This window comes from Gymnoscopelus braueri (genome assembly GCF_963280865.1).
Source record: "Gymnoscopelus braueri genome assembly, chromosome: 2".
Classification (NCBI taxonomy): domain Eukaryota; kingdom Metazoa; phylum Chordata; class Actinopteri; order Myctophiformes; family Myctophidae; genus Gymnoscopelus; species Gymnoscopelus braueri.
In genome coordinates, this window is record NC_137604.1 from 47,255,159 (window position 1) to 47,283,040 (window position 27,882).

At 41.7% G+C, this 27,882-nt stretch overlaps 1 protein-coding gene across 3 annotated transcripts; it reads left to right on the top strand.

Annotated features, from left to right (window-relative positions):
- Nucleotides 1–575: 575 nt before the first annotated feature.
- LOC308076838 (protein AF-17-like) lies at nucleotides 576–27,373 on the top strand. 3 transcript variants are annotated; one of them, XM_080417340.1, is made up of 20 exons: nucleotides 576–970; nucleotides 2,582–2,661; nucleotides 2,882–2,936; nucleotides 3,542–3,651; nucleotides 6,356–6,459; nucleotides 7,044–7,137; nucleotides 7,259–7,366; nucleotides 7,615–7,701; nucleotides 8,122–8,269; nucleotides 9,387–10,217; nucleotides 11,614–11,813; nucleotides 13,293–13,413; nucleotides 14,361–14,427; nucleotides 15,431–15,573; nucleotides 16,837–17,034; nucleotides 17,674–17,744; nucleotides 20,625–20,995; nucleotides 22,010–22,103; nucleotides 22,491–22,703; nucleotides 22,811–27,373. In XM_080417340.1, the coding sequence occupies exons 1-20, from the start codon at nucleotides 862–864 to the stop codon at nucleotides 22,844–22,846; spliced, it is 3,240 nt and encodes a 1,079-aa protein (XP_080273466.1). In that variant the 5' UTR covers nucleotides 576–861; the 3' UTR covers nucleotides 22,847–27,373. The 3 variants fall into 3 exon arrangements, with proteins under 3 accessions (XP_080273466.1, XP_080273464.1, XP_080273465.1); XM_080417338.1 differs by having other exon boundaries at nucleotides 7,591–7,701; nucleotides 22,811–27,372; XM_080417339.1 differs by having other exon boundaries at nucleotides 7,262–7,366; nucleotides 7,591–7,701; nucleotides 22,811–27,372.
- Nucleotides 27,374–27,882: the final 509 nt, after the last annotated feature.

The following is a 27,882-nucleotide window of genomic DNA, read 5'->3' on the forward strand; positions in this document are numbered from 1 at the left end:
GGTAACCGGAAGCCTCGCCCCTAAACACGCCCACCCCCAGTGGTTATTGTATTCTATTATTGTATATGTTTACTGAGGATAAGGTTTAAGAAATAAGTTTAGGTTTAGGCATAGTTTTACTGAGGTTAAGTTTATGAATAAGGTTAGGTTTTGGCACCGTTTTACTGAGGTCACGTTTATAAGGTTAGGTTTAGTTTAGGCATAGTTTTACTGAGGTTACATTTTGATTGATTGATAGAATACTTTATTAGTAGTTTGCAAAAAAAAAAGCACAGGAAAGCACAGTTCAATACAAGGTCTGCTAAGAGGATTTTAAACCCAAGAAAGCCTATATGGCTTTTTTTCCATTGGGTACGTCCTTTGTACTCAATTCATTGAAAGACGTTTAGGAATAAGGTTAGGTTTGGGCATAGATAGTTTACTGAGGTAACGTTTAGCAATAGCTGAGTGGCGACCGTTCCGAGGTCGCCGGAGTTGCCCCGGGGTGGGCGTGTTTTGGGGCGAGCGTTTCGGTACTCCAGCAGACATGAGCATGCGCACTGCATCGGTTCTATGGGGACGGGACGGGAGGAGGAGGAGGAGGACATCACGGAAAACTAGCCGTATCAGAACAGAACACAACAGAACAGAACAGAACAGAACCCCACGCCGAGATTCTTTTTTTTTGGGTGGTGGGGGGGAGAGACGGGGACTCGCCGTGCTTGTCGCGGCACAGACACCACGCAACCACCAACGACAACAAAACGACGACCATGTTTGCTGCTACGACGTTGTTAAGGCCGGCGGGGACTACTTGACGCGTCTACGTCGTCCGTCGCGCGGGGGGCTGAGTTAATAATAATAATATCATATGGGAGCAGCATGCGGGAAATGGTTGGCGGTTGCTGCGTGTGTTCTGACGAGCGCGGCTGGGCGGAGAACCCGCTCGTGTACTGTGACGGACACGGCTGCAGCGTCGCGGTGCACCAAGGTAAACGATACATATGCTGGCTGTTGTAATAATGTTGTTACAATGTAACTAACGACCCCGCACTGATCTAGTGTCTGATCTCTGGTGGTGTGTGTAGCCTCTGCTAGAGCACTGTTTCCCAAACACTGGGTCGGGACCCATTTGTGGGTCGCGGACACATTTTTTTATGGGTCACGACTGAGTAAATATCCCGTTATTTTTTTTTGTTTCCTACATTTTGTTTTTCATTGTTATTTTTATTTTCAAGATTTTTTTTAAAGAATAATTTCATGAATAAATACAAATAAAATCAAAGAAATTCCATATATTAAAGCTGGTGGCGGCTATTTTCACTAGCTTTGGTCTGGGGAAACGAACGACACATTTCTCTTTTGGGTCTCGAGCTAAAAGGTTTGGGAACCAGTGTACTAGAGAGGGGATGTGGTGTGTGTGTGTGTGTGTGTGTGTGTGTGTGTGTGTGTGTGTGTGTGTGTGTGTGTGTGTGTGTGTGTGTGTGTGTGTGTGTGTGTGTGTGTGTGTGTGTGTGTGTGTGTGTGTGTGTGTGTGTGTGTGTGTGTGTGTGGTGCATGCGCTTCCCTGCCTACGTGCGTGTTGGCGTGTGTCTGTAGTGTTTATGTGTGTGTGGGAGGGGGAGTGGTGGAGAGAATGACACCGATCAAGCCTTCAAAGCCCCGAATTATTCATGCTCCCGACGTGGTACTACTATAGATAGACACACGGCGTCCCTTGCCGACATAGACTGATCTACAAGCGAACATCGCGTGTTGATGTTCGCTTGTAGATCAGTCCTTGTCGGCGAGCGACGCCGTAGTACCATGGGAGATGAATCAGATGATGCTCCCGTGGTACTACGGTGCCGCTCGCCGACAAGGACTGATCTACAAACGAACAACGCGACGCGTTGTTCGCTTGTAGATCAGCAGTCCTTGTCGGCGAGCGACGCCGCTGCGCAATGAAGTATATTAATCAAGCCTTGTGGCGCCGACAACTGAGGTTCTGCTATTCCGTATCATGGGCTTTTCTGTACAAAGTTTAGTTATAGGCTCGGACCGTTAGCATCTGCTACGAACACTAGCGAGGGCCTCTTCTCATTTTCTAACATTTAGCTACAGCGTGTTGTCCACATGCTTTCACTGCTGTTTTACTACTAAGGGAGTTATTACCTTATTATGTATATCATATTTAATTTCTCTTCCCTTTTTCAAATAGGCTTGGTTTCAAAAATGAAAAAAAGAGCGTCTGGAATTATTATCAAGCTACTCTTAGATTGTAGTCTACCGGTTTAACTCACTGATCCCAGTTCCTGTTATTTTCTGGAGACCAGATGTTTCATTATTATAAATGTTTTAAAACCAAAACACACCCAAGTAGCATTCAGTGTCTTCTCCAAATAATCTTTGAATAGATGTAGGCCTATAATAAGGCTATGGATCATTACATTGAAGGCACCTGTAAAGCTGACACTGTTCTTTTTAAATATTTGTTGATGACAAATAAATAAATAAAACACACACAAAATATTATACTGTGTGTGTGTGTGTGTGTGTGTGTGTGTGTGTGTGTGTGTGTGTGTGTGTGTGTGTGTGTGTGTGTGTGTGTGTTATCTCACAGCATGCTATGGCATAGTCCAGGTGCCCACTGGGCCATGGTTCTGTCGAAAGTGTGAGTCACAGGAAAGAGCAGCACGAGTAGTGAGTATGATCTCTAATATGCACCACACCACAGTATGTATGCGAGAGACATACCATATAGCTATTGCCTTTATTACATCAGTAGGCCGACTATCATCAATAGTTTATTGAAGCTCATAGAGAGCTGTGCATTCTCCTCAAATATAAAATTCATGTACAAATATACTGTATGTTCATGTATTTGCATTTTTGCCTATAAAAACTTAAATCCCCCCCCCAGAGGTGTGAACTTTGCCCCCACAAAGATGGTGCCCTCAAGAGGACAGACAGTGGAGGTAAATATCTGGACGTTGCTCCATCTCATTCCCAAGTTCCAAGTTTTACAACATATGGAGGTGACCTGGTCTGTCCATGAAATTGACTAACCAACCATGTGAAATTAGGTTCAAGCTCCGTTACGGATTTCACTTATGAAAGGGATATTTCACTTTCAAACATTGGTGTAATTTTAACATCTACTCAGGCTTTTGTGAGCACCCCAGACAGTTTCTAAGTTGCTTGATTCAGTATTTAGATATTTAGACATTTTATCAGACACGCCCCCTTCCTATACAAACCCATTGAAAACACCCATCCTTGGTTCTGCTGACTCATACTGCCCTCCTAATGCGTGTTTTTTCAATTACTTTTTTCATTTATTTTTTATGATTCTTTCAGAAAATGAAAAAAAAAAATAAATACAATAAAGAAATAAAATAAAACCGTAATCGATAAAAGCATGGCCCCCTTGACGTATTAGGAGGGTAGTACGACATGTTTGAAAGTGAAATGTCCATTTAAGTCCACAATGGTTATAAAGGCAAGATGTCAGTCAAAGGGAGGAGTGTATTGTGCCGTAATTGCATGCTTCGACCCTAACCAACTCCTGTCTTGCTGTCAGGCTGGGCGCATGTTGTGTGTGCACTCTACATCCCTGAGGTGCAGTTTGCCAACGTTCTCACCATGGAGCCCATCGTCCTGCAGTATGTCCCACATGAGAGATACATCAAGGTACTGACTGTGGCTCAAGCATCAATAACCTGCAGTGTTCTTTGACCTGTGGGGATGAATCACTTTGAATTATGTGTAGCCATACAAAGGGGCACAATGTCAGTGTCATTAGTCTCGGGTAAAAGAAAGAGGCTAGGCATCTGCAGTGCAGTCTAGGTAATGTACTTCATATTACATTACAGAGTTCCTGTTTGTGTATTATGTGCTGCTAACAATAGTGAACCATTTATCTTCAAATGAGCTTCAGGCCATTGTAGCCTACTGATAACTTTGTGATGATAGGGTGGTATGTTTCCAGCACTGGTAGGGTTAGGGTTGGCTACTTTTTTTACTCTGCATAGCAGCACTTGTCTCACATGTTTATATATTTTAAATATTTAAGTTTAATTGTATAATGGAAGAGAATGGGTGTCAGTCAGATCAGGCTGAAACCTTGCCCAAATTTGTAATCATACAACTATAGATATGTCATAGATGATGACTGATGTCACAGACTTACCACATGATGTCCGAGATACACATGGGAGCCGCGTCGTTATAAGTCTTATTTAGTGGCAATGGCTATTTTTGAATGCCAATACAAATGTAGGTCAATATACTGTATGCCCATCTAAAAAGACATTGCTTCTTTTTTGGAGTGAAGAGCCAGTCGCTGTGGTTGTGTTTGTACGCGTACATGTGTGTATGGCTGGATGCAATGCATATATACAGTATATATGTACAGCACGTGTGCATGAGAGTGAGTGTATACATTCACATAAACGTATGCATGCAAGAGTTTGCCTGACTCCATGTGGGCCCGGTCTCATATTACTGCACTGTAAAATCCTCAGTGTTGATTTAACTCTGAGATCATAAAAATGGACCCGTAACACTGAGGATATTTGGTGTGTGTCAGCTACAGTAAATTGCATGCAGCTTTGCAATGTCAGAGCCATTCATCCAGACGCGCCGCCTGCATTCCTACACAGCGTTTCAATGGACAGTGAAAACTTGAGAAGCACACTTTCTTTTATGTACCCGGATAGATGTTTCTGTGGCCTCTCATTACATCGTTGACATCTTGGTGGTGGGGTAGAGGGGGGGAAGAAGACGAAGGAATGGTGGAGAAAGAGAGAGTGGGTGTTGAAGGAGGAAGGTAAAGAGCCCGCTGTTCCTTTGTCCAGCACCTGTTGCTAGGCCTCTTCTGCACCCCCACCCACCCCCCTCTTCAGGAGAGGCAGAGGGAGTACAAAAAGTACAAAAACTGTATATGTGTGTGTGTGTACGCGTGCGTGTGCGTGTGTGTGTGCTTGTGTGTATCCATGCGTGCAAATTATTTGTGTTTATATTTTTTGGCGCATGTTTTTAGGAATTCCACTTTCTTTTTCTTTTATGCATTTGTTGTCTGAGTGGCACGACCATTTGTGTGTGTGTGTGTGTGTGTGTGTGTGTGTGTGTGTGTGTGTGTGTGTGTGTGTGTGTGTGTGTGTGTGTGTGTGTGTGTGTGTGTGTGTGTGTGTGTGTGTGTGTGTGTGTGTGTGTGTGTGCGCGAGTGTGTGTGTGTGCGCGAGTGTGTGTGTGTGTGGTGTGTAAACAGTCTAGAGTCAAGGTGGTGCAGCATTAGATTAGATTAAATTAGATGACGACGGTAGAAGTCAGGGAAAGGTGTGTTTGTCATGAGGCCCAACTCCATCTAGGACAATTTGTGAAACAATCCACTTGCACACGCACACATACACATATGTGTGTGTGTGTGTGTGTGTGTGTGTGTGTGTGTGTGTGTGTGTGTGTGTGTGTGTGTGTGTGTGTGTGTGTGTGTGTGTGTGTGTGTGTGTATGTGTGTGCGTGTGCGTGTGCAAGTGGATTGTTTCACAAATTGTCCTACACACTTGCACACACACACACACACACACACACACACACACACACACACACACACACACACACACACACACACACACACACACACACCATTAATTAGATGTACAGGTATTTGTCTCTGGAACTTTGGTGCAGAAACAAAGCGACAGCTTGCAGGGTTTCGCTCATATTGACACAAGGAAAGGTGCAAGGAGTGCAGAGGGACACCAAACGCTGTACCACATGTACAGCTTTCACACCTAGGGCTGCCTCGATCATGACATTTTAGTTGACGATTAATTGTCGTACAAATGATGGCGATTAACGATTTAATCGTGTTTTTTGGCATTGAACATAGGAACATATAAATCAAAATTACATTTCTGTTTGCCTTTTAGGCTGTGTAAGCAAAAATAGCACAGGGCAGATATGACAAATAACTTACACACAGAAATGACTGACAATGACCGGTACCAATAATCAAAACGTTTAAAAAATGACGGAAATAGCTGATCTACAAGCTCACTATGCGAAGCGTTGTGAGCTTATAGATCGGCTATGTTTCAACAGATAAATTTATACCGAAGAATGTACGATTCTGACGATTATGCAAAAATAATTGTGATTATGTCAAATCATTGCAATCAGGCGAAAATTGTGACATGCCTACACACAGCAACAAAACTCTTCACCGACATCATGAGGTCAGTGAAGAGTTTCGTTGGTGTGTGCATGTTTGAATCATCAGTCTCAACATAGCATCTGATGTTTTTTTATTTTTTTTACTTTGTCTTTATTTTCCAGCATCTGATGTTTTAATGTCTTCTTTTCCTCTATTCTTCATTCTCTCCATCTTGACTAGACGTGTTATATCTGTGAGGACCACGGCCGAGAGAGTAAAGCTGCCTGCGGAGCCTGCATGACCTGCAACAGACAGGGCTGCAGACAGGCCTTTCATGTCACCTGGTATGCATTTAGTTTTTTGTGTGTGTGCGTGTGTGCGTGTGGTGTCGCACATTTTTCAGTTTTGCTGTTGCAAGTCTAAATATTTCCCTGAAAATGTGCCCTATCTCTCACCACCACTGTCTGCATTTAAAGGAATCTGTTTAAAAGGAATCCCTATTGTTTTGCACTGTATATACTGCACATCTGCTTTGTTCCTAGATTACATGTAGACAATGTCAAATTCCTTTCACAATGCAAACCAGACCTCCTCCAAATCAGACCTTGAAGATCAGATAGCAGCGAGATCCAAATCTGATTTGTGTGTGTAGAGCTGTCACCTAATCCACATTGGCATGATCAATGGCAAAAGCGCTCAGATTACCAAAGATGCATCCAAGCGTCTACTGAAACTGTGGTCTGTGTTTTTGTGTGCAGACAGAACAGACATGGGTGGAGAGACTCTTTGTGTCCACGCGCATATGTGTGTGTGTGTGTGTGTGTTGTGTACCTGTACTAGGCGTGTGCATGTGTATGCGTGTGTGTGTGTGTGTGTGTGTGTGTGCGTGTGTGAGAGAGAGGTTTTTCACTTTTCTGGCCCTGTGCAGTGCTCAAATGGCTGGGTTGCTGTGCGAGGAAGAAGGTCCTGAGGCTGACAATGTTAAATACTGCGGCTACTGCAAGCACCATTACAGCAAGATGGTAGGTTGTAATACACGCAGAGAGACTCAATGAATACGTTTTCATGTTTTACATACCAAAATGTTACAAATGATAAAACAATACCTTTGGTAATTATTTTCTTAACCTTCTGTTTCTTCAGCAGAAGAAGTTGCGCTCCAGTGAGAATACAGCCGGCACTTTTGGACACCCCAGGGGTCGCTCCAGCTCTCCCTCACAAGACAAACATCACCACCATAGACCGAGAAAGGTGTGTGTGTGTGTGTGTGTGTGTGTGTGTGTGTGTGTGTGTGTGTGTGTGTGTGTGTGTGTGTGTGTGTGTGTGTGTGTGTGTGTGTGTGTGTGTGTGTGTGTGTGTGTGTGTGTGTGTGTGTGTGTGAGAGAGAGAGAACATTTTTCATTCAAGCCATCTGTATGCCTCTCTAAGTTTGGTACGATGAACCTGTGTTTGTTCTCTCTGTGTCCTTACAACAGTCCCTTGCACTGACACCTTTTCAGAGTCATAAGGACAAGTTGCGGCAAAAGGAGCGTCACAAGAAGTCATCCGATAGCCTGGGCCCCTCGTTGACCAGCAGCATAGACAAGGTAGAAACCGCCAACCCAGAGGAACAGAGAGAGAATGCATAACGAAAGAGAATGATTGGTGGCCTGCCAGCCACATTTTGCTAGGCCTGAAATAAATAAATAAACAATACTTATTTCATCTATTATTATATTAGTAAGTAAGTAAATAGGTCAGAGAGGCTTATTGGCGGTATCAGCTGAGAGCTATCCTCGTTTCAATGCGTAGACCCCTGGGAGATGGATTGCTGAGGTGGCACGCAACACCTACCATCAGCTCCCAGTCCTTACTGCATGACTTGCTGCACCCAAACCGTACTACTCGTATGTTGAGTTGGCGGTGCCCTGGATCAAACTCATGACCTTGTGGTCCAAAGGATGAGAGCTCTACTGACTGAGCTATTTAATGTCTCTCTTTCCTATGCCCTGTTTGTGTTGATGCAGTTGCCCACCAGTCACCATAGCAGCAAGGACAGTGAGGGAAAGCCCAAGAAGCTGAGTTCTCATGGCCTAGGTCATCGAAGCAAGAAAACAGGAAGCACTGGCAAGAGCTGCACCTCATCCTCATGCTCCTCTAGTCCATTCAACACAGGTAACCTAATGGAGAACAAAATGAGGCCAGAATAGCATCTTGGGGCACTGCATGAGCTAACTTGTCCCATGGAGCTCATTAGACCTTTTAATTTTTCATTTTCATTTTCAAGACAGCCACTTAACACATCGACCGCCAGAGGTTAATCTCATAATGTACTCACCAGTGCCAAGGTGTTTTTGTTGTTTTTTTGTTTTTTTCATGTCGCCATAGATCTTGTTAAAATCCTTAAGATTGAGCCGTAAACGGTCTGTTTACATCCGCGACATCTCAACGTATCTCCCAGTGAAAATCACGTGTCAAACGGGGCATCCATGTTGTAGTTAGAGCGGATTACGTTAAACAGTGAAATGCGAGGAGAAAAAACTACAGGAAGAGAATTGAGTTTCAGTTTCGTCTGTAGAATGGGAGCGGACGTGATCGTCAAAACCGGATCCCAAATAATTCCGTTTCCGGTCATCAAACCGGAAACGGAAGTGGATCAAAAAAAATCCGAAAGTGAACCCGGACATTATAGCGCGAAAAGACCGTGGACCGTAGGGCTACGGTCTCGGCGCTTAACAGTTGGATTTAACGGACCGTAGGACTACGTTCTTGGCGGTTAATGTGTTAAAGGGATATTTCACTTCCAAACATGTTTGGGGTCATTTTAACGTCTACTCAGGCTTTTGTGAACACCTCAGACAGTTTTTAAGTCGCTTGATTCAGTATTTAGATATTTGATATTCATTTTAACAGACACGCAATGAAGGGGGATGTGTCTGTTAAAATGAATATCAAATATCTAAGTACTGAATCAAGCAACTTAACAACTGTCTGGGGTTGTTACTGTAAGTCGAGAAAGGCGGGAAGAGAACCATCATCACCACCATCATCACACAGCGGCGCCTCCTCCTCCTCCATCTATCCCAGCGCCTCCTCCATTCCACACCCTGCGTTCCCCTCCTCCACCTTGCCTCCGACAGGACAAAAGCCCAAGTAGATCTTAAAATGACCCCAAACAGGTTTGAAAGTGAAATATCCCTTTAAGACCTTTTGAACAGTGGTGAGTTTTTACCAGGAGTTTAGCTGTCTAATATGTTTATCTTTGGGACTAACGTCCATGTTGTTTTTCTAGGGGTCGGCTCCCTGTCGTCAACGCAGGACTTCCACCAGTTCTCATCGTCTTCCCGCCTAGAACGTGACCACGACCGAGGAGGTGAGGACCACAGCGGCGAGGAGCGCAAGGAGCGTCACAGGAGAGTGGCGGTTCAGGAGGACGAAGAGGGGGACGAAAAGGAAGTGGAAAAAAACGAGGAAGAGGAGGAGCGTGAGGAAGAGGAGGAGGAAGAGGACAGTAAATATCACAACAAGCCCCCGGCATTGACCCCCGCCGATGGCCCCCATGTAGCATCTCAGGGTCACGACAGGTCAGAGAGCAACGCCAGCCCCTTTGAGACCAAGGTCACCATCTCCACCTTTGGGTCCATCATGCGCATCACCTCCTCCTCGGGGCTGGGCGGCAGCAGCAGCAAGGTCCGTAAGATCTCTTCGTCGGGGGACTACAAACCCTCCAAGTCCCTCTGCAAGCCCTCGCACCTGATCACGCCCCCCATCCTGGAGGAGCCCGATCCGGAGGAGGGCGGCAAAGCCACGCCCCCGCCGCCGTTGCCCCGGGAGAGGAGGCACCGCGGCAACAAGAAGAGTCGGCACGGTCCGGGCCGCCCCCGGGGGAGCAAAAATCGGGAAAGGCGGGAAGAGAACCATCATCACCACCATCATCACACAGCGGCGCCTCCTCCTCTGCCTCCAGCCTTAACCTCCTCCATCTATCCCAGCGCCTCCTCCATTCCGCACCCTGCGTTCCCCTCCTCCACCCTGCCTCCGACAACCACCTCCACCTCCTCCTTTACTTCCTCCTCTGCCGGCAGTTTCTCTACAGGCCGCGGTAACTCCCTGCTCGGCTCCGGTGAGTCTAACCGTGGGTGTGTGGTAGCCCTCTAGCTTCCTGTGTGCTCATGTACTGCTCGAAAAAAAAAGTATTGCACACGGAAAACAAATTGTATCAGTATACAGTCTGTAACTGTCTGGTTGGCTGCACTTTGGTGTTTATTTGCAGCTTGGTTGAAGATTTGGTGAACTTTTCCATTACCCATGGCAAGTTAAACAGGAAAGCCTATATCAGTAGTACTACATGTTCCATTTAAATTAAGATCTTAGAGCAGAAGTATCTGACATTGTTTTTTTCCATTGTCAAGTTGACAATGGATTAGCACAATTAAAACGAGTTGTTGTTGTGTTGTACAGAATAGGAGTTAAAACAACATAAAAAATTACACACTGTCAATAACACAGAGCAGAAGATCAAAGGCTTTATGACACTCAGAACGATTAAAGGGGGGAAATAAAGATTCAAAGGCCAGGGGGAAAAGCTATTTTTTAGTTATATTTAGCTATATTTTAGTCTGGATTAAAATGTGTCCAAAGAAGGAGCAGACATAACAGAGAAGGGTAGGCTATTCCAAAGCTTTGGAATAAATCTAAAAATAATCAGCACAATCAGGAGAAGGTAGGGGTGGGAGGCAGGGTGGAGGGGGACACAGGTGCTGCACTGTAAATTTTATTCTTATATGTTGTATCTGTTTTATTTTAGCCTATTCTTATTTTCTATACTATCAACCACTTACACGCAAGCCCTATATACTTAGTTGACCAGGGTCCCCCAGGGCTGTATACTTGGTCCGCCCCTTTTTTACACCAAATCTCTTCGGCGAAAATAGCCGATCTACAAGCTCACTGTGTGTCGCATTGCAACGTGTTGTGAGCTTGTAGATGTGCTATTTTCACTGAATGTTCACCCCAGAATAGGGACGCTAGGGTTAATGTCGTTAACTCTTAAATAACTATTTTTTATTGTCTTCAAATGTCCCTTTACAATGTGTAATGTGTTGTCTTAATAATGTGAAGCAATCGTTTTGTTGTAGAAATGTCCTATACAAATAAACATGCCTTGCCTTGACTTAATATGCTTCAACCGGGCTTACTTGGACAAGTAGCAAGAAGCATTTGTAACATTGTTTAACTCTGTATTGAAAGTTAAAGATAGTTTCCTAGCTAGCAGTTTACTGCACACAAGTACATTGATGGTAGATTTCCTGCCCTAGATGGTGACTGATTCAGACCTGACTCAGACCTGTGTGTGCTGTGCTGTGCGTGTTCAAGTACATGTGTCTATTTACACGCATCTGCTGCATGCTGCTTATATCTTTGTAAACATGACAGTTCTCTCTCTTCCCCCCCCTCTCTCTCTCTCTCTCTCTCTCTCTCTCTCTCTCTCTCTCTCTCTCTCTCTCTCTCTCTGTTAGGCATCTACTCCAGTCTCAAGGACCCTCTCACATTAGGAGGGGGTTTGTGCAGCACCCCTTTGTCACTAGGCGGAGGAGTGTGTAGCACTTCGTTGTCCCTAGGTGGTGGTGTGTGTAGTACCGCTCTGTCCTCAGGACTTCTTCCATGTCACGTCTCCACGCTCTCTCTTCCTTCAGTCAACTCTCTCTCAAATACACAGGTACTCCAAAGTACAGAGAATAAATAACCTCTATTCTACAACATGCAACTGTATCTATTCAGGAGAAATAAAGTGTCCTAGTTGCCTTTGCTTGATATTAGAAAAATGATCATTCCATGATATTCCAATTCTACATAAAGGTGCATTGTGTGGTATTTCTAGCTAAGGATGGCAATGTCATTCCATTGGTTGGTTGGGTGGTCTGTCCAAAACTTTATTCCCTAACAACATATCTCGAAAACTACATGGCACGGAATGTTTTGATCACCTTTATGCTCCCCAGAGGATGAACTCTGAGTGACCTTGCCTGTGTCGCAGGCCAGAATGTTAAATTCGCACTCAACATAATATCTACTAGGTAGGATGAAACATTCAGATTTTCGTCTCCAGACCATTAGTGAGCGAGGAGCTCCAAGGATGGCAATTATATTGGTCTGAATTTCTCACGACTTTGTTCTGATTGGGTGTAACGAGCAACAAAGTTTATAGGAGCTGCTAGCAGCAGGGCTTTTGGACTCTCATCATGATTGCCGCAAGGCCTGAAAATAGCCTAGTATGCGCTGTATGAAGGTTTTATTGAGGCAATGCAACTTGTGAATATGTACATGCGCTGAACATCCATGTTATTTCCCCCCCTCCTCTCTAAAGCATGTTGTCGAAATCCTGCTCCCCTGTCTGGGGCTCCTTAGAGATGTGATGAAACATCTTGACACCTCCCTCGCTCTTTAAAATTGGCTCGCCACCTCTCATACCCATGCTTTCCTCTACTGTGTAATGATGGATTTTCCAGTGCAAGTTTCTTCTAAATATTTCAGCTGAATGAATATTCATGCAAAAAAAAAAAAAAAGTAAAGCCTCCTCTGCCTCCAGCCTCTCTGTAGTTACCAGTTTCATTGCTAGATATTTAACCCATTAAGACCTGAAGCCGCTTCTAAACATTTTCTAAATCCTAACAGGTTTTCGGAAAAAAATATACGATTTAAAAAAAATAGCAGATCTACAAGCTCGTAGCTATGTTCTAGAGCTTGTAGATCTGCTATTTTTGAATAGCCAAAGAAATCTAAAGTGACACAGATGCGCTCCAGGTCTTAATGGGTTAAACAATCTATCTCTTCACTTGGCATGATGACAAACCTGAAATAGCCTACTGGAAGTACCTAAGTTTGTCTTGCTTTGGTCTGCTGTAGTCTGTCTGAGTGCATGTGAGGTTGTTTAAAAAAAAATACTGTCCACAACTCCACATATGACACAATGCAGCTTTAATGTTATAACATTATTAGTAAATGGCTCTTGATAGATAACAAATTAAACAGTAGTGAATAATTAATTCGGACTAGATAGAGTATAGGTCTAGCTAGCTGTCACATATTTTGAAATGGTGGAAGTCTGAGTTGGAAATTAAACTTTTCTCGAAGCTATATACCAGCTAACTGAAGTTTCCCTGCCAGTTATATTCTGTTGTCTTGTCTTGTCTCATAGGTTCCCTTCCCTTGTTCCAGTTCTTCCTATAGCCTGACTTCCACTCAGCCTTTTGGCAGTTGTCTCTCCACAGCCCCTACACTGCCACCACTACTGAGCCAAGCCCAGACCTCACTGCCAGGTATGAACAGGGTTCATAAAAAAAGGCATTTTCTTAACCACTTAAGCCCTATATGCTTATTCGTACGACATATCTTGTAGATCTGCTATTTTGTTTTTGAAAAGATAAAATAAAATACAATTTTGACTAGGTTAACATACTTTTTTGTTTTAATTAAATTGTTAAATTGTTGTATTATCAAACATAATATCAACCACATCAGATGACATTTCCCAAAAGGAAATACATGTATTTAATTCAGTCGGAGCAGAAATAGATAAAACATATCCCCACTGGCCATAAAAATGAATGACCAAGAGGGGGATATGAAAAGCAGAGGCATGGATACCCCCATCCCCCAGCAAATCGAACCCGGGTTACGAGAGACACATAGCGTTTGCTTCTGGTTACTTACACACGTTTGTTGTTACAATTCAACATAGACACACTTAAAGGTTTAATGACATTCACTTTTACACCACATTCAAAGTCTTTGTCCTGGTCCTTCAAAAGTGTACAAAAAGTTTTAAGTGAAAATTCCATTCCAGTGATCCATGGCAGGTGTTTTTCTCTCACATTTCTAAAGCCTTTTCAACTGCAATGAAAAAATAAATCTTTGCCTGCGGGTGTCGCTGGTGAGGGATTTTGCCTGTCAATCATCGCCTCTGCTCCGCCCCCCCCAAAGGAAAGGATAGGGGAGGGGAGGGGCGAGGAGGAGAGTGGGCGGGATTAATCGACTGTGACCTCACTGTCGAAGGGCCAAGCTCAGATTACTTTTCAGCCTAATTATCCAGAAAACCCCAGACCACAGAAAATCCACTGAATGTTCTAAGTTCAGGTTTTTTGGGTGTAATTGAGGTCATAAAACCCCAAATAAAACATTGAAAATAAAAAAAGTGAAAATGAATGTCATGATACCTTTAAGACCACATGTACAGTAACACCACAACCTCTCTCTCCCCTCCTAGAATCTGACCTCGATGACTGTCGCTTCCCGTGTCATGGGAACTCGCCGAGAGAGAGCCTATCATCACAGTAAGCTTAATTCTTTACCCTTTTATTTGGCAATCAGAGTATTTCTTTACATTTCTGAGGTGATGTTTAGATAACGCTCTTATCAAAGGTACTACCACATTGGTTAGTGCAGGGATTTCACTTTTTCAGCCAAATAGATTGAAATTATCTATATAAAATGTAGCTAAATCTCTGAAGAGAAAACCATTTTCTCTTCAGAGAAAACATTTGTACTAGTATAAAATGCAGGTGTGAATATTTGATTTGATCTTGGCATTCAGGCTTTACTACACACAATGCTCCTTGAGGACAGACATTTTAGAACCCACAGGGGAAAGCTGGGGAGGTGGTTGGAGCAAAGAATCACATTCCAACAGCGGCGATGGTGTGGGACAGCAAGAGGAGCAACAGAGCAATAGACCTGTGGTTCTCAACCTTTTCAGGCCGTGACCCCCAAAATAATCATATTTGAACTGGGGACCCCCCACCCTGACAAGCACTTGGAATTGTAGGAGTTGAGGCATCACATTTTGTTTGACTCGGTTCCACAGATAAATATTGTGAAAAATAGCTGATCTACAAGCTCACAACGCCACGCATTGTGAGGCATTGTGAGCTTGTAGATTAAATTATTAGGCTATTTAAAAAAAGAATGACAATTTCTTATATTATTTGACAATTTGGCCAATGTTTGACCAGTTCGTATAGTCTTTTTTTTAAAGTATTAAAAGGGTCTTAAAAGTCCTTAAATTGTCATCTGGGACCCCCTCAAAATCATGTGGGGTCCCGACCCAAAGGTTGAGAACCACTGCAATAGACCACAAAATTGGTCAGCTGCTAGTGACCCGAGTGTGTCTGCCTGAACTCACTCGCAGGCCAAACTTGTAGATTACAAAAACCTAACATTCAAGAGCCAAAATTAACAGTATTTTTTTATTTGTGACTGAGGGTAGTTCGTTTCCCACTCTGGGTGTAGACAAGTCCAACCCACTGACCCTTTCTTCTTCCCTGCTCTGGCCTCCAGGTCTCCCATGAGCTGTCTTCCTCTGCTGTTCGACCCGAGGGATGGGGGGGGTCCAGGGGTTCGTCCAGAGAACATCCCCGCAGCCAGCTCCCATATTGAGCTCCTGTTAGAGAAACACGGAAACGGAGAGATGGGCGTCAATAGTGAGTGTTCTCTGTGCACCGAAAATTAAGCATGTCTGCAGAATCCATTCGGGCCTGTCTGTGATTCTGGGGAAATTTGCAGTTGTTCTCATTTTGGGTTTTGTGGAGGCGGGGGGCGTTGGGCAATGTCTGGGTCATGAGTACATAACAGACAGCTTCTCTCTCTGCTGTGGCTGGGTCTATCATTATGCTGTTTGCTGTGGTGTGTTTTTCTCCACCTGCTTTGGTTTAAGTCTACTCTTTGTGACACTGAATGCAGTGCTTGGAGCTATTCAGACATATATGCATATATTCCAGGACACTGTTGTGAACAAAAAAACAGCCCCAATGAGAGACAGCACACTGAGGACAGTGTTTCAAAGCAGCCACGGCATAATGTAAACCATGACAATAATGCTTCTCCGTTTGATTATATTTATTCACTGTGTATCGTTTCCTTTTCCTCTTAAGCCAAATCACTTAGTTCCACTTTTGTTGGCTCACTTCATCTGTATGAATAGTACCGTCAACTCTTACTGGCCTTCTCCACTTCACCTCCTCTGGAAAAGAGAAGAGAGAGAGAGATTCTGGTTTTAAATAGCTGCTGTCCCCTCCAGCTACTGGGGAACACGTCTCACCTAGCTTCTTGATGTCAGGCGTGTCTCACTGACAGCTCCATAAAGAATCCATTTGAAAAACATGTCAGAATACATTATGTGGTTCAGCTGTAATTGCATTATTATACAATGACACGCTTTGTAGGTTGTAGGACCTAAATCGAACGAACAATCAAGTCCATCAACAATTCATTGGTGGTAGACTCAATAGATTATGTTTTATTTCATCTTATTTCTATTTTCTATTGAAAAAGAAAGACTGTGCATGTGGTGTTCAGATGCAGTAATGACTGGACTTTCATAGGTTACAGTGGTACATTTAAATGTATGTGTATATGTATATATCATATGTGTAGGATTTTCTCTAGATGATGGATGGATGATGGATAATTTAGACCAAAAATAAACAACATATTTACTGTGTTGGATCAGGATTACCCATCTCAAGCAAGTTTCAAGTCTCCTCAAGTTGATTTACATAATGTACTGAAATTAATAGAATCCAATGGCTTCCTCAAAAATAAAAACAAACCATGGTATGCTTGGGAAAACCATCAGCAGTAATGTCAAGTAATTCACAAGTCATAGACTAAATGAAGCATGTCAGAACACCAGTAGTATGGTCCTTAAATCTACCTTTAAATCTTTCTCTCTGTCTCATGTCTAGTTGTGGACATGCTCCAGTCTCTACACTCACTGCAGCAGGAGAACCAACGGCTCCAGGACCAGATCCTCAGCCTGACGGCAAAAAAGGAACGTCTGCAGCTGCTCAATGTGGAGATGGCCGTACCCTTCCCTCCACAAGCCTTTTGCGCCCAGGGCTCCATGCACACCACCCAGATCAGCTTCCTCTCCTCAACCCTAGGTCATATTCTACACTTCATTAGCATTTCAAAGATATACATGAAAGCAGAACCACCTTCACTGAAGCCTGGAGTCCAAATTTGGACCTAAACATAATATTTGTCAAATCCAAAGGATTCCAGGGAGTAATTAATTCGTTTTCTGGAAATTTCAACCCACAGATAGTGGTAAAAAAAAAATCACGGTTCGATCCCTGGATTCTCCTGGCTGCGTGTCGAAGTGTCCTTGAGCAAGATACTGAATCACATAACTGCTCTAGATGAGTAGGTTGGTGTATTGCATGGCTACCTCCGCCATCTGTCTGTAATCTGTAACACGTAATGTGTAACAGTGTTCTACCGTTGCAGTGAATGTGAAGTATGTTATGTAAAGCACAATTTAATGGTCGTAAAGACTAGAAAAAGCGCTATATAAATGCAGTCCACCATTACCATTAAATTACCATTTTATCCGCTGGCTCTCTATACTTAAAGTTAGGGCCACCATAACTTTTTGATGTGATACAACAGTCCAGCCCTCCACCAAGAAGTGTAAAATCTATCTTCAAGAGACACAAAATAATATGTAATGTGACAGAATACTGCAACCCCAGATGATAATGGTACTCTCTGTAACGGGTGTTTGCGCCTCTTTTCTTTAGACCCTCTAAACAAGAGTCCCCTATCCAAAAGCTGCTACCTGAATGACGCCTCCTTTGTAACCTCATCTGAGGTAAGATCCCTGCATGCATCCCTTAATTATTGATCAGTATTCTTACAATTATTATTATTATACACATATATACACATGTGGAAATATATATATTATTTTATTTTACAATTATATTGCTTGTTGTAATGTAATTCTATTTTAAAAGTGGTCTGTACAAATAAACAATAACTATTATTATTATTATATTATTATTATTATTGGCCGCGTTTCCCAACGAGATTCGTAGAGATGCTGCGTTGAGCATCTGCGCAGGTTCTACGACGGGTCTTACGTGTGTCCACACAATCTGCGCAGTACCATAGCAGCCACGTAGATTTCAGCTCATGCGCTGCCTACGCAGCCTGCGTAAGAGCCTGGGACCCGGCGAAACCAACGCTCTACCCTCATTAGTAGCAGCTGGTTCTGCCCAACGTGCAATCGCTTCCCACGTCCACGGCGTTGCGTGTCTGCTAAAACTACATTTGGGAGACAGAATGGCGTATCCTACTCTCCTCCTACTTCTGCGAGAGGCGTAGCCCTGCAGTGCTCTCCTACGGAGCAGTTTGTTACTAGCGACCTGGGGCGGTAGTAACACCCATCGTAGCGAAATAGATCTATGAAAAGACCGACCGACCGACCACACACACACACACACACACACACACACACACACACACACACACACACACACACTCTCTCTCTCTCTCTCTCTCACACACACACACACACACACACACACATAAAAATATTAAGCAAGCCAAGTTAACTAAAGGACGTAAGACCCCAGTTCCCCTCACAAAGTGACAGCTGACGTCTGCAAGATATAAATGTATATGAAAAAAAAAAGAATTACCAAAAGTAACAGCTTTCAGTATGGGTCGTCCACTAGCCTAGCGGTCTAGGCGCATGTCACACAATATGGGAATCCATCAAGATAGCTGTCGCGGGTTCGACTCTAGTACCGACGACCTTACTGTGTCTCTCTCCCCTTTTCCTGTCAGTCTATTGTCCTGTCCAAATAAAGGCAAAAAAGCCCCTAAATATATATTTTTAAAAAAGGACGCAGAATGTCCCATTTCCCAAGTTTAATATGTATAAATATATTTTTTTAAATAGCAGATTGCAAGCTCACAACGCCTCTTAAGCTTGTAGATGTAATTTAATGCATAAATATATTCAAACGTTGTATTTAGAGTGGACTGCTTCAGGACATCTGACAGTTGGCTCTGTCACCTCTTATGAGATGATCGGAATTTACTAGAATTTATAAACACCGGATCCATGCATATTTAGGGAAGCAGTGAGCTGGGATTGAACCCGAAACTCCCACTCGCCAGCACGACACGTTACCAGTCATGCTAATAAGCCTGAGCTCGATAGCCAGGTCTTTTGCACGCCCTTTCTCGTTTTGTGTTGTTGAAAGTCTATTCTCGGAGGTGGGAAGCCTCTCAGCACCCCACCTACTCTGTAAAATACACTTTTTGGGCAGAAAATAAAATATGTCAGCGAGACGGAAATTATTTTTATTTACTCCACAGTGCCCTCTACAGATTTTGGTTAATGGTAAGTTCAATCCTACAGATCTGTAGAGGGCACTGTGGAGTAAATAAAAATAATTTCCGTCTCGCTGACATATTTTATTTGCTGCCCAAAAAGTGTATTTTACAGAGTAGTTGGGGTGCTGAGAGGCTTCCCACCTCCGAAAATAGACTTTCAACAACACAAAACAGCCTTTGCTTTGGTGAGTAGCGAAATGGTTTTGTTTATTTTTACTACTCTTGAGCACTCGCAGGGCAGCGGAATTCCTTGTACAATCGCAGAGCGAGGGGTCTTCCAGGGCGTTAGAGGGAACACACTAACGCTCTGAACCAGGGCTGCGCTGCTTAGTCCTTTATGCATGAACCCGAAGTTTACAAATTGTACTCTCACGGATGATCCGATCGTCTGATAAAAATATTAAGCATATGGCAAGTTCACTAAAGGTATATAAATGATGCTGAGCTAAACATGTTTCCTAAATTTCGAAGTTTTATAGTTAAACGTTATGATGAAAGTCCCCAGTTCCTCTCACAAAGTGACAGCTGTTGCGCTCAACATTTTTATGAATGGTTAAAAAATCTTTTGAAACTAGCAGATCTACAAGCTCACAACGCTTCACAAGCTTGTAGATTTGCTATTTTCAAAAGATTTTAATACATATTAATTTTGGGAAATGGGACATTCTGCATTCCTTTTGGTATTTTAAGTATATTTAATTTACTTGCATAATGGGGACACTTTAGTGTTTTATTTAACTTGCAGATGTCAACTCACCACTGTAATTTCATTCATAAATATATTATTCAAAAGTTGTATTTGGAGTGGACTGCTTCAGGACATCTGACAGTTGGCTCTGGTATTTTTATGATCCATTTCACTTTCGCAAAGGGTGTTTAAACTGCAGTGTAGCGTATGACAGCCCTACGTAGTTTACGTCGGATTTACGTAGACTTCGTCCAGGAGGTCTTTACGTCTATGCTGTCTCGCGAATGTAGTTTTAGCACACACGTAATGAGAACCTGCGACGATGGTGCCTCCTGAAGCCAGTTTAGATACCACGTAGAGCACACACAGCTGCTACTAATGAAGATAGATCGTGGCGGGGTTGCTACTGCGCAGGTGCGTGGAGGCTCTCACGCAGCTTCTAGGCTGCGTCTGAGCTCAAAGTCGTTTGGGAAACCTGGCCATTATTATTATAGCATACATACAGGTATAAAACTATTCAAGCCCTGCCAATATTAGTATTGGCAGGGTTTGAATAGTTTTATACTTGTATGTATTACATACAGGTATGTAGTACATACCTGATATGTAGTCACTTAGCGAAATATAACTAATTCTTGGTTCTTTCGTTGTGTATAGGAGCTCCACTCTGGTAGTCCGTCCCGTAGCAGCTCCTCTCTCTCCTTCCAGAGCACCCCGCCTCCGCAGCAGAGCCCCGCCTCTTTTGGCCAGCCCCTGCTGAATGGATTGGGTCGTGGTTTGAGCGACGGCCTGGGAACCATCGGCCAGGCCTGCGGCTCCGCCCTGCCGGTGATGGGCGGGCTCATGGCCTCCCTGGCAGGAAGTCCTCAGCTGAACATGAACGGCTTGCTGGGAAGTCTGAACGGAGTGATCCAGTCGCCCGTACAGAACGCCTCGCAGCCTGCGCTGCCCGCGCTCCGGCCCCAGCCTCCACCTCTCAACCCCCAGGCATTGGCACAGGGTCTTCAGCTACCTAAGAGCGTGAGCCCGTATGTACGCTAGCAGTCTTATTCCATTAAGATGTCAACGTTTTGTTTTTTTTTACTTTATTTTTATTCTTTTTCGTTTTTAGAACAGGCAGGTCATATTTTAGAACAGGCAGGCATATTGGGCATCACATTACATTAAATTAGTCAATTTCAAGTATTTTTAACACTCATTATGTTGTGGGCTATTCAGTCCAGAGGAGAGGGATCCTAATCTAAAGCAACTTCAGTCTTTTTTAGAAAGTTCTCAGTCTGTTTCTCCTTGATGGTAAAGTCCATGGTAGTTTGCCAGCAGATATTCCAGTGATTCACTACTAATTCTAACAGCATGGTGAACAGGCCTGATAAAAATAATAATACATACATAGAGAAATAAAATACAAGTACACGTTTTAATAGCAATCGCATTTATTTATTTATTTATTTATGTATGTAGGGTAGTAGTTTTTTTCTCACAGAACACATTGTAACGATAGAATTCAGTTCTGTTAAATATCAAATCAATATCACGATTATTTCAAACTGTAGATCTTCTATTTTCACTATTTTGTACGCCACCATTGTACAACGAAGTATAATACAGGGTTATGTATTTAATCAGACTAATGGATTTAATCGATTATAAACAATGTATTACAATTTCTAGCGGCGATTCGTTGATATATAAGAAAAACCTTGCTTCTAGATTTTTTGGTTAAAAGTCGGTTATTGGTCTCTAAATATTGGTTTTGATGTACAGTATTTCCGGTTAATTGCCCAGCCGTAGTATGGCGTGGGGTTTCAGTGGTTTTAAGATCATCTGTATGATGAGACTCTCCAGTACAAAGCATTGATTCATTTGAACAGCTGATGCCTAGTCACACAGTTTAATAACAGCATATTGTGTGCTTTGGCATTATGTCTGCCAGGTGACCGCTTTTATTGGAACCCTGTGTTTAGTGGGATGGTGGTGGTGTTGTTTCTGTCTGATCATTGTCTGGTGTGTGTGTTAATAAGGGTGTTCCCCTCTCCTGCCAGGTCCTCTTTGCTATCAGAGCAACAGAAGCAGCTCCTTCTCCAGCAGCAACAACAACAGCTCCAGCAGTTCCTCACCTCACAGAACTTTACTCCTGTAATGAAATATTATACTGTGTTAATATCACTTCTTTTCACTTCTTTAAATGCCTCCTAGGTTTTTCTTGTTTATTTTTCTTTCTTTTTTTGGGGCATTTTTGCCATTGGTGCAATGGCTTGAATTGATTGTTAGAACTACACAGTTAATGGTGTATGTCGATAATGTGATGAGGGTGTTAAATTAACACCAGACTTAACCAGCCAAAGATTTGACTGTGACTGGTAAACTTACTAGCCCCTTATCCTATCCTATATTATCCCTATCACCTGACTTACATTTCCACAATAATGATCTTATGTAGCTGGCCAATGGATTAAACTTTTAACGGTCGGACTGCTTTATTTGTTGTTGTGTTAAGCGTCTGTATTTTCCCCCTTCTATCAGGAGCAGCAGGTGGTTGTATACCAGATGCTACAGCAACAGAGACAAAGGGAGCTACAGCGCCTCACGCTGGCGGGAGCACTCACCTCCACCCCAACCTCAGCCTTAATAGCCCAGTCACCCAACCTGCTGTCCTCAGCAACAGCATCACCCCTGCATGGTGGCCAAGGAAACCCCCTCTTTGGCCTGCAGGAGACTGCACTTCACAAGCCTGGCGTGAGTCATTTTGAAAAATGTTAATATTACTGCGCCAAATCCCGGGGGGGCGGGAAAAAGAGCAGTTTGGATTTTTTAAGAGAAAAGGTCTGTATTTTTGCTTTCAGGCTGCAGGAGAAAAGGGTGGAGACAAAAACGGCTAACATATCTTGCTTGAAGTGGCTAACATCAGGAACACAGTCATTGAACGTCATTGGAACGAAGCTGCCCTATCAAGAACCGAGGTCAACATTAATCTTATATCTAAGACTTTTGAATTGTCTTTCTCTCTGTCATCTCTCTCTCTCTTACACCCTCTTTTATGAATGTATATTGGAACAGACTTAAATGTGTAGCTGTTTTTCATGTCTGGGAATTCTTTATATCAGAGATTCTTCTCATAGGATTTTTTCTTTTGTGTAGGCAGCTTTCAGAGAACATTAATACAGTGGTCTCTAATGAAATTGCACTAATTTGTTAACCCGACCAATGGGGCTGCTTGTGTTGGCAGGGCCAGAGCTTTTGCTTATCCCTGAACATAATATGCAGGATTCTGGAGTGAGTCCTGTTTGAACTCTGGTAAAATTAAGGTCTGTGTTTCTTTTGTGTCTTTTTTTAAGTACTCGATCACTGACCCATTTTTTATTTGCCCCTTGGTTGAATAAATATTTCCGTCCATTGTTTTCCTCTCTGACGACAATTATAATCACAGACTTCTTCCGCCTCTTGAAACCTCAGTTGTCTTCCTTCATTTTTTGTATTTGTTTAATTTTCTCCGTCCCTAATTTAATTAAAATCTTCAATATGTCGCAGCCTCATATTAGCACCCATGTGTTATGTAAATATTAATGATGATGTCACCATTTGTGACATATGTCAGTCAGTCATATATTATGGGTCATTACATCAGTTTGCTCTTGGTTCTTGTTCTCCCTTATTGACATATATTGACAAATAATGGAAAACAAAAGACCCCAAAGAATATTCTAAAGTAATAACTCATTTAAAGGTGGCACAGAACTCAAAGAATGGTCCTATTGCTCCATTAGAGACTGGCATAAGCAGTTTAAAGTTGAGTATCAACTTTAATCTTCTTTATTATTCAACATCCATCCCCTCTGAGAATTTATAGAGAATTTTATATCCTACCTGTTGCTACCGAGATTAAGCAGACTAAACCAAACATTTGGAAGTAAGACATTAATTGTATTTCCTAAGCCAATGTGCACTTTGCATATTAGTAGCTATCAGTGCAAATTAGCCATCAACACAGTACCTTATATGGATTATTGGTACTTAATGGGCCACTAGGGACTGACAAGTTTTTGGTCTGAGTATTTTGCACTCTATCGTGAAGTGTTCTTTTTTTTTTCGTATTCTTTTTTTTATGTTCCTCTCATACATAAACTTTCTTTTCTTTCCTGGCAACTAGTTCTTTTAGCAATACTGGATAGTTAATGCCTTAATGACGCTAGATATACAGACAATATCAAGAGCCCAAAGGCTTATTCTCTTGTTTTCTTACTTTGATAGTGTTTTATACGCGGTATATGGAGGACTTAGTTAAGTGAAAGCACTCTTCCTAAATCCATTTATACTTTTGATAGGTAATAATGATAATTTCAACAGTTGCAACATGTGATTAACTGTAGTGATAACTAAAGTGTCAAATTATTTTGTATTGTAATCCTGTCTTAAGATGCATTGTGTTTTGTTTATTTGTGCTTTTTAAAAGCTGAGAAACAATGTTTTATTGAACCTCAAACAGTAAGGCCTACTTAAAGGTGTCATATGAGACATTCTTAGCATACATTTCAACTTTCCTGAGACAGCAGTAATATTATTATTATTATTATTATTATTATTATTAAATTGCTGTCAATATAATGTATTAAATACTGAAGCTCAGTTGTGGTAAGATAGTAGAATGCCAATGTGATTACTGTGCACCATGTTGGCCTTTACTGCAGGGCTATTAAAGCCCAATTCAGTACATACAAGCCAACTCATGAACTCTGATAAGCTTCTCTTTCCTTCTAATGCGCATCCACTTTACAATGTGATCCTTTTATTAAGCTCGTCGGCTAAGAAATGCCACTCGCAATGTCCTATGGCTTTCACAATAGGGAATTATTTTGTCTTTTTTTTTTCTCCTTTGTTCCTTTAGCACTCAAATACTTTTGACATTTCTGTTTGCGATCTCTAACGTGATCTCCCATACATGTGATATCTGAGGACTATAGATTGTTCTATTTCGTAGTTACTGTAGGTGTCATTAAGGACATTCAAGGAACTTAGTTGGTGAAAAAATACTGTAGCAATGACTGAAGGAGAATGTTTATTATGTTGACAACCCATAAGCCTGAATACTGACGAGACCTCTACTTGGAGGTCTGTAATTGACCAAGTATGTCCTTATGAGTTGTTGCACAAGGGAGGCAAAATCTAGACCAGTGGTTCTCAACCTTTTCTGGATCAGGGCCCACTTGAACATCTTGAAAGCATAGGGTACCGTGTTAAAGGAGGAGTTCACCCAAAAAAATACTTATTTTCTATCAATTGCACACCCTATGAAGCCTTGAATTCATGGATTTATTTTTGTTTTTGTGGCATTCCTGAGCCAATAATTTGATGACCGGGTGTATTTCCGGTAGGAGACACAAATAATCTACTTTGTGTCTCCTACCGGATACACTAGCCGGTAGGAGAAGGGAATCAATTTATTAGCTTAGGAATGCAACAAAAACAAAAAGAAATCCATGAATTCAAGGCTTCATGGGGTGTGCAATTGATAGAAAATAAATCATTTTTTGGGTGAACTACTCCTTTAAAGTGGTCAGATGTTTTCCAGAGCATGCTTATTTTAATTATCAATCAATATTGATTGTGTTCCGACTTGTATCAATGGAGCTAATGTAGTATGTTTTAAGTTCTTATTGGTATCACTATGAAAACATGTTTTTAGGGTTTAAAGAAAAAACAAAATACGTTATTAATGTTTTATTATTATTATTATATTAAGATTAAAATCTTAGTGTTTTGCCAGTTAGTTGGGGGCCCACTTGTAATACCCTTGCGGCCCACCAGTGGGCTCGGCCCACAGGTTGAGAACCACTGATGTAGACAAAAACATATCCAAGAGATTGATTGAAAGTACTTTGAAGGATTTTGAAGGGGGTTCTTTCTCCTGTTGCACTGGGGCATTTGGCCCAATTGTAAATCTTTTTTTTTTTAGTACCTTTTCAATTTTGTTTTGAGTAAAAGTTGTATACTTCAATATGTTTGTGTAAAGACACATTTTTAAGCTTTGAAGTTTGGGTAACCAAGATAATCCATGTTATGAATGTTGTATTGTGTATCTTCTTTTATGTATTTACAACATGTTTAAGCACCTGGCTCTGAATGACGTGTGATGGAGAACGAGTTACGGGATATGAATTGCATGAAATGCAGTGAAGTCTCAATCTGTTGCTAAATACCAAGTAATGACTATGCATAGATTTAAAATGCATTGTTCCCTGAAATAAATTAAATTAAATTAAATGACCTCTGAATTTTAAAATATGACATAGGCATTGTCATTGTACAGTGTAATTTGAGAGAATTGATCTAGAGGAATTTGACAATATTAAGATGGAATGCCCTGTAAAGTATTTTGATATTTTTGTGTGTAAAATTAAAAGGACAGATTAAGGAAAACCAAACTTTTTTGTCAATAAATGTATTTTACCGAGTTATTTTACATTTTCGCTTGGATTTTGAATTACTGACAACCTAATGATCCTGAAGTAGCCTACACGAAGAGGAACAAGCTAATTAATCGAGCTTAAGGTTCAAGTTCAAGGTTCAATGTTCCTTTGTCCCTTGGGGAAATTTATCTTGGGCATATTAAATACTTAAGAGATGTATTACTGGTTAATGATCTGCTTATCTGATATAAAACAACTGAAGCACAGTAGCCTAGTGGACTTGACTGAATATGCCCAGTGGTGAACAGTAACTAAATACATTTACTTGAGTAATGTTATGCTTAGTACTTTCTGGGGTTTTTTGTTTTGTTTTGGCAAGCACGCAACTTTCACTTGCTACATTTCAAATAGAAATATTGTACTTTTGACTATACACACTGCATTTCTTGGAAGGGACTTTTGGGACCCAAAGTTACAAAAGTAGGCTATTATGCCCTATTTCTGAAAATGCATTTTATTCTATTTATCTATTATTATTATTTTTTGGAAATGTTAAATTACGTCAATGCACTGATATTAAAAAGAAAATGTACTTCGTAATTTGTACTTTTGAATACTTGAGTAGACTGTCAGTGGTGTAAAGTAACTATACATTAACTCAAGTACTGCACTTTTTTAGTACAATTTTGAGGTATTTTTACTTTACTGGAGTATTTCCAATTTTCAGTACTTTTACTTCTACTCCACTATACATCTCAGAGGCAAATATTTTACTTTTACTCCACTGCAATTATTTGAAAACATTAGTTACTAGTTACTTTGTAGATTTTGATTATTATTACAAAACATACATCAACCACTTCAGCCCTATTTAAACTTTGGCTACAAGCTCACAACACCGATGCAACGTGTTGTGAGCTTGTAGATCTGCTATTTTCAAAAGATTTTTTTGTACATTTTTGACATACGATAACTTGTGAAATGGGACATTCTGCATAATGAGTACTTTTACTTTTGGTACTTAAAGTATATTTTGATGCCAATACTTTTGTACTTTTACTCAAGTAAATACTTGTAACAGAGTATTCTCCATTGCAGTATTGATACTTTTACTTAAGTAAAAAATGTGAGTACTTTTTCCACCACTGTAGACTGTTGATGACTCATAGGCTACTTCAGTCCACCACTATTGCCCTGCATTCAAAGGAGGGAGGGACCTCTCGCGGCACTCCCACGGGCGTAATGTTTACATAGTTTATCATAAGTCATACATTTTACTTTTGCTAAGTGCGTAAACTAAAGGCATTATTAACTACCGAGATTAAGCCTACTCTTCGGTCGTTTACTTTTCTCGCGAGGAAAAATAGTCGGGCATTTTTCCACCTCCTTTGACATTGCAGAGAGCTTGTTGTAAGACTCAGTCTTCAGAACACTTTCTGTTTTAAAAACAGACGAAAGAATGAATGTAAGGATACTTGCAGTTAAAGGATGCCTGGACACTATCAGGTCAC

Excerpts from the sequence above, each read along its gene's own strand:
- LOC308076838 (XM_080417338.1), top strand. The coding sequence starts at position 862 with ATGCGGGAAATGGTTGGCGGTTGCTGCGTGTGTTCTGACGAGCGCGGC. Across the intron at positions 3,652-6,355 it reads CACATGAGAGATACATCAAG|ACGTGTTATATCTGTGAGGA; the intron begins GTACTGACTGTG and ends CATCTTGACTAG. Across the intron at positions 10,218-11,613 it reads TAACTCCCTGCTCGGCTCCG|GCATCTACTCCAGTCTCAAG; the intron begins GTGAGTCTAACC and ends TCTCTCTGTTAG.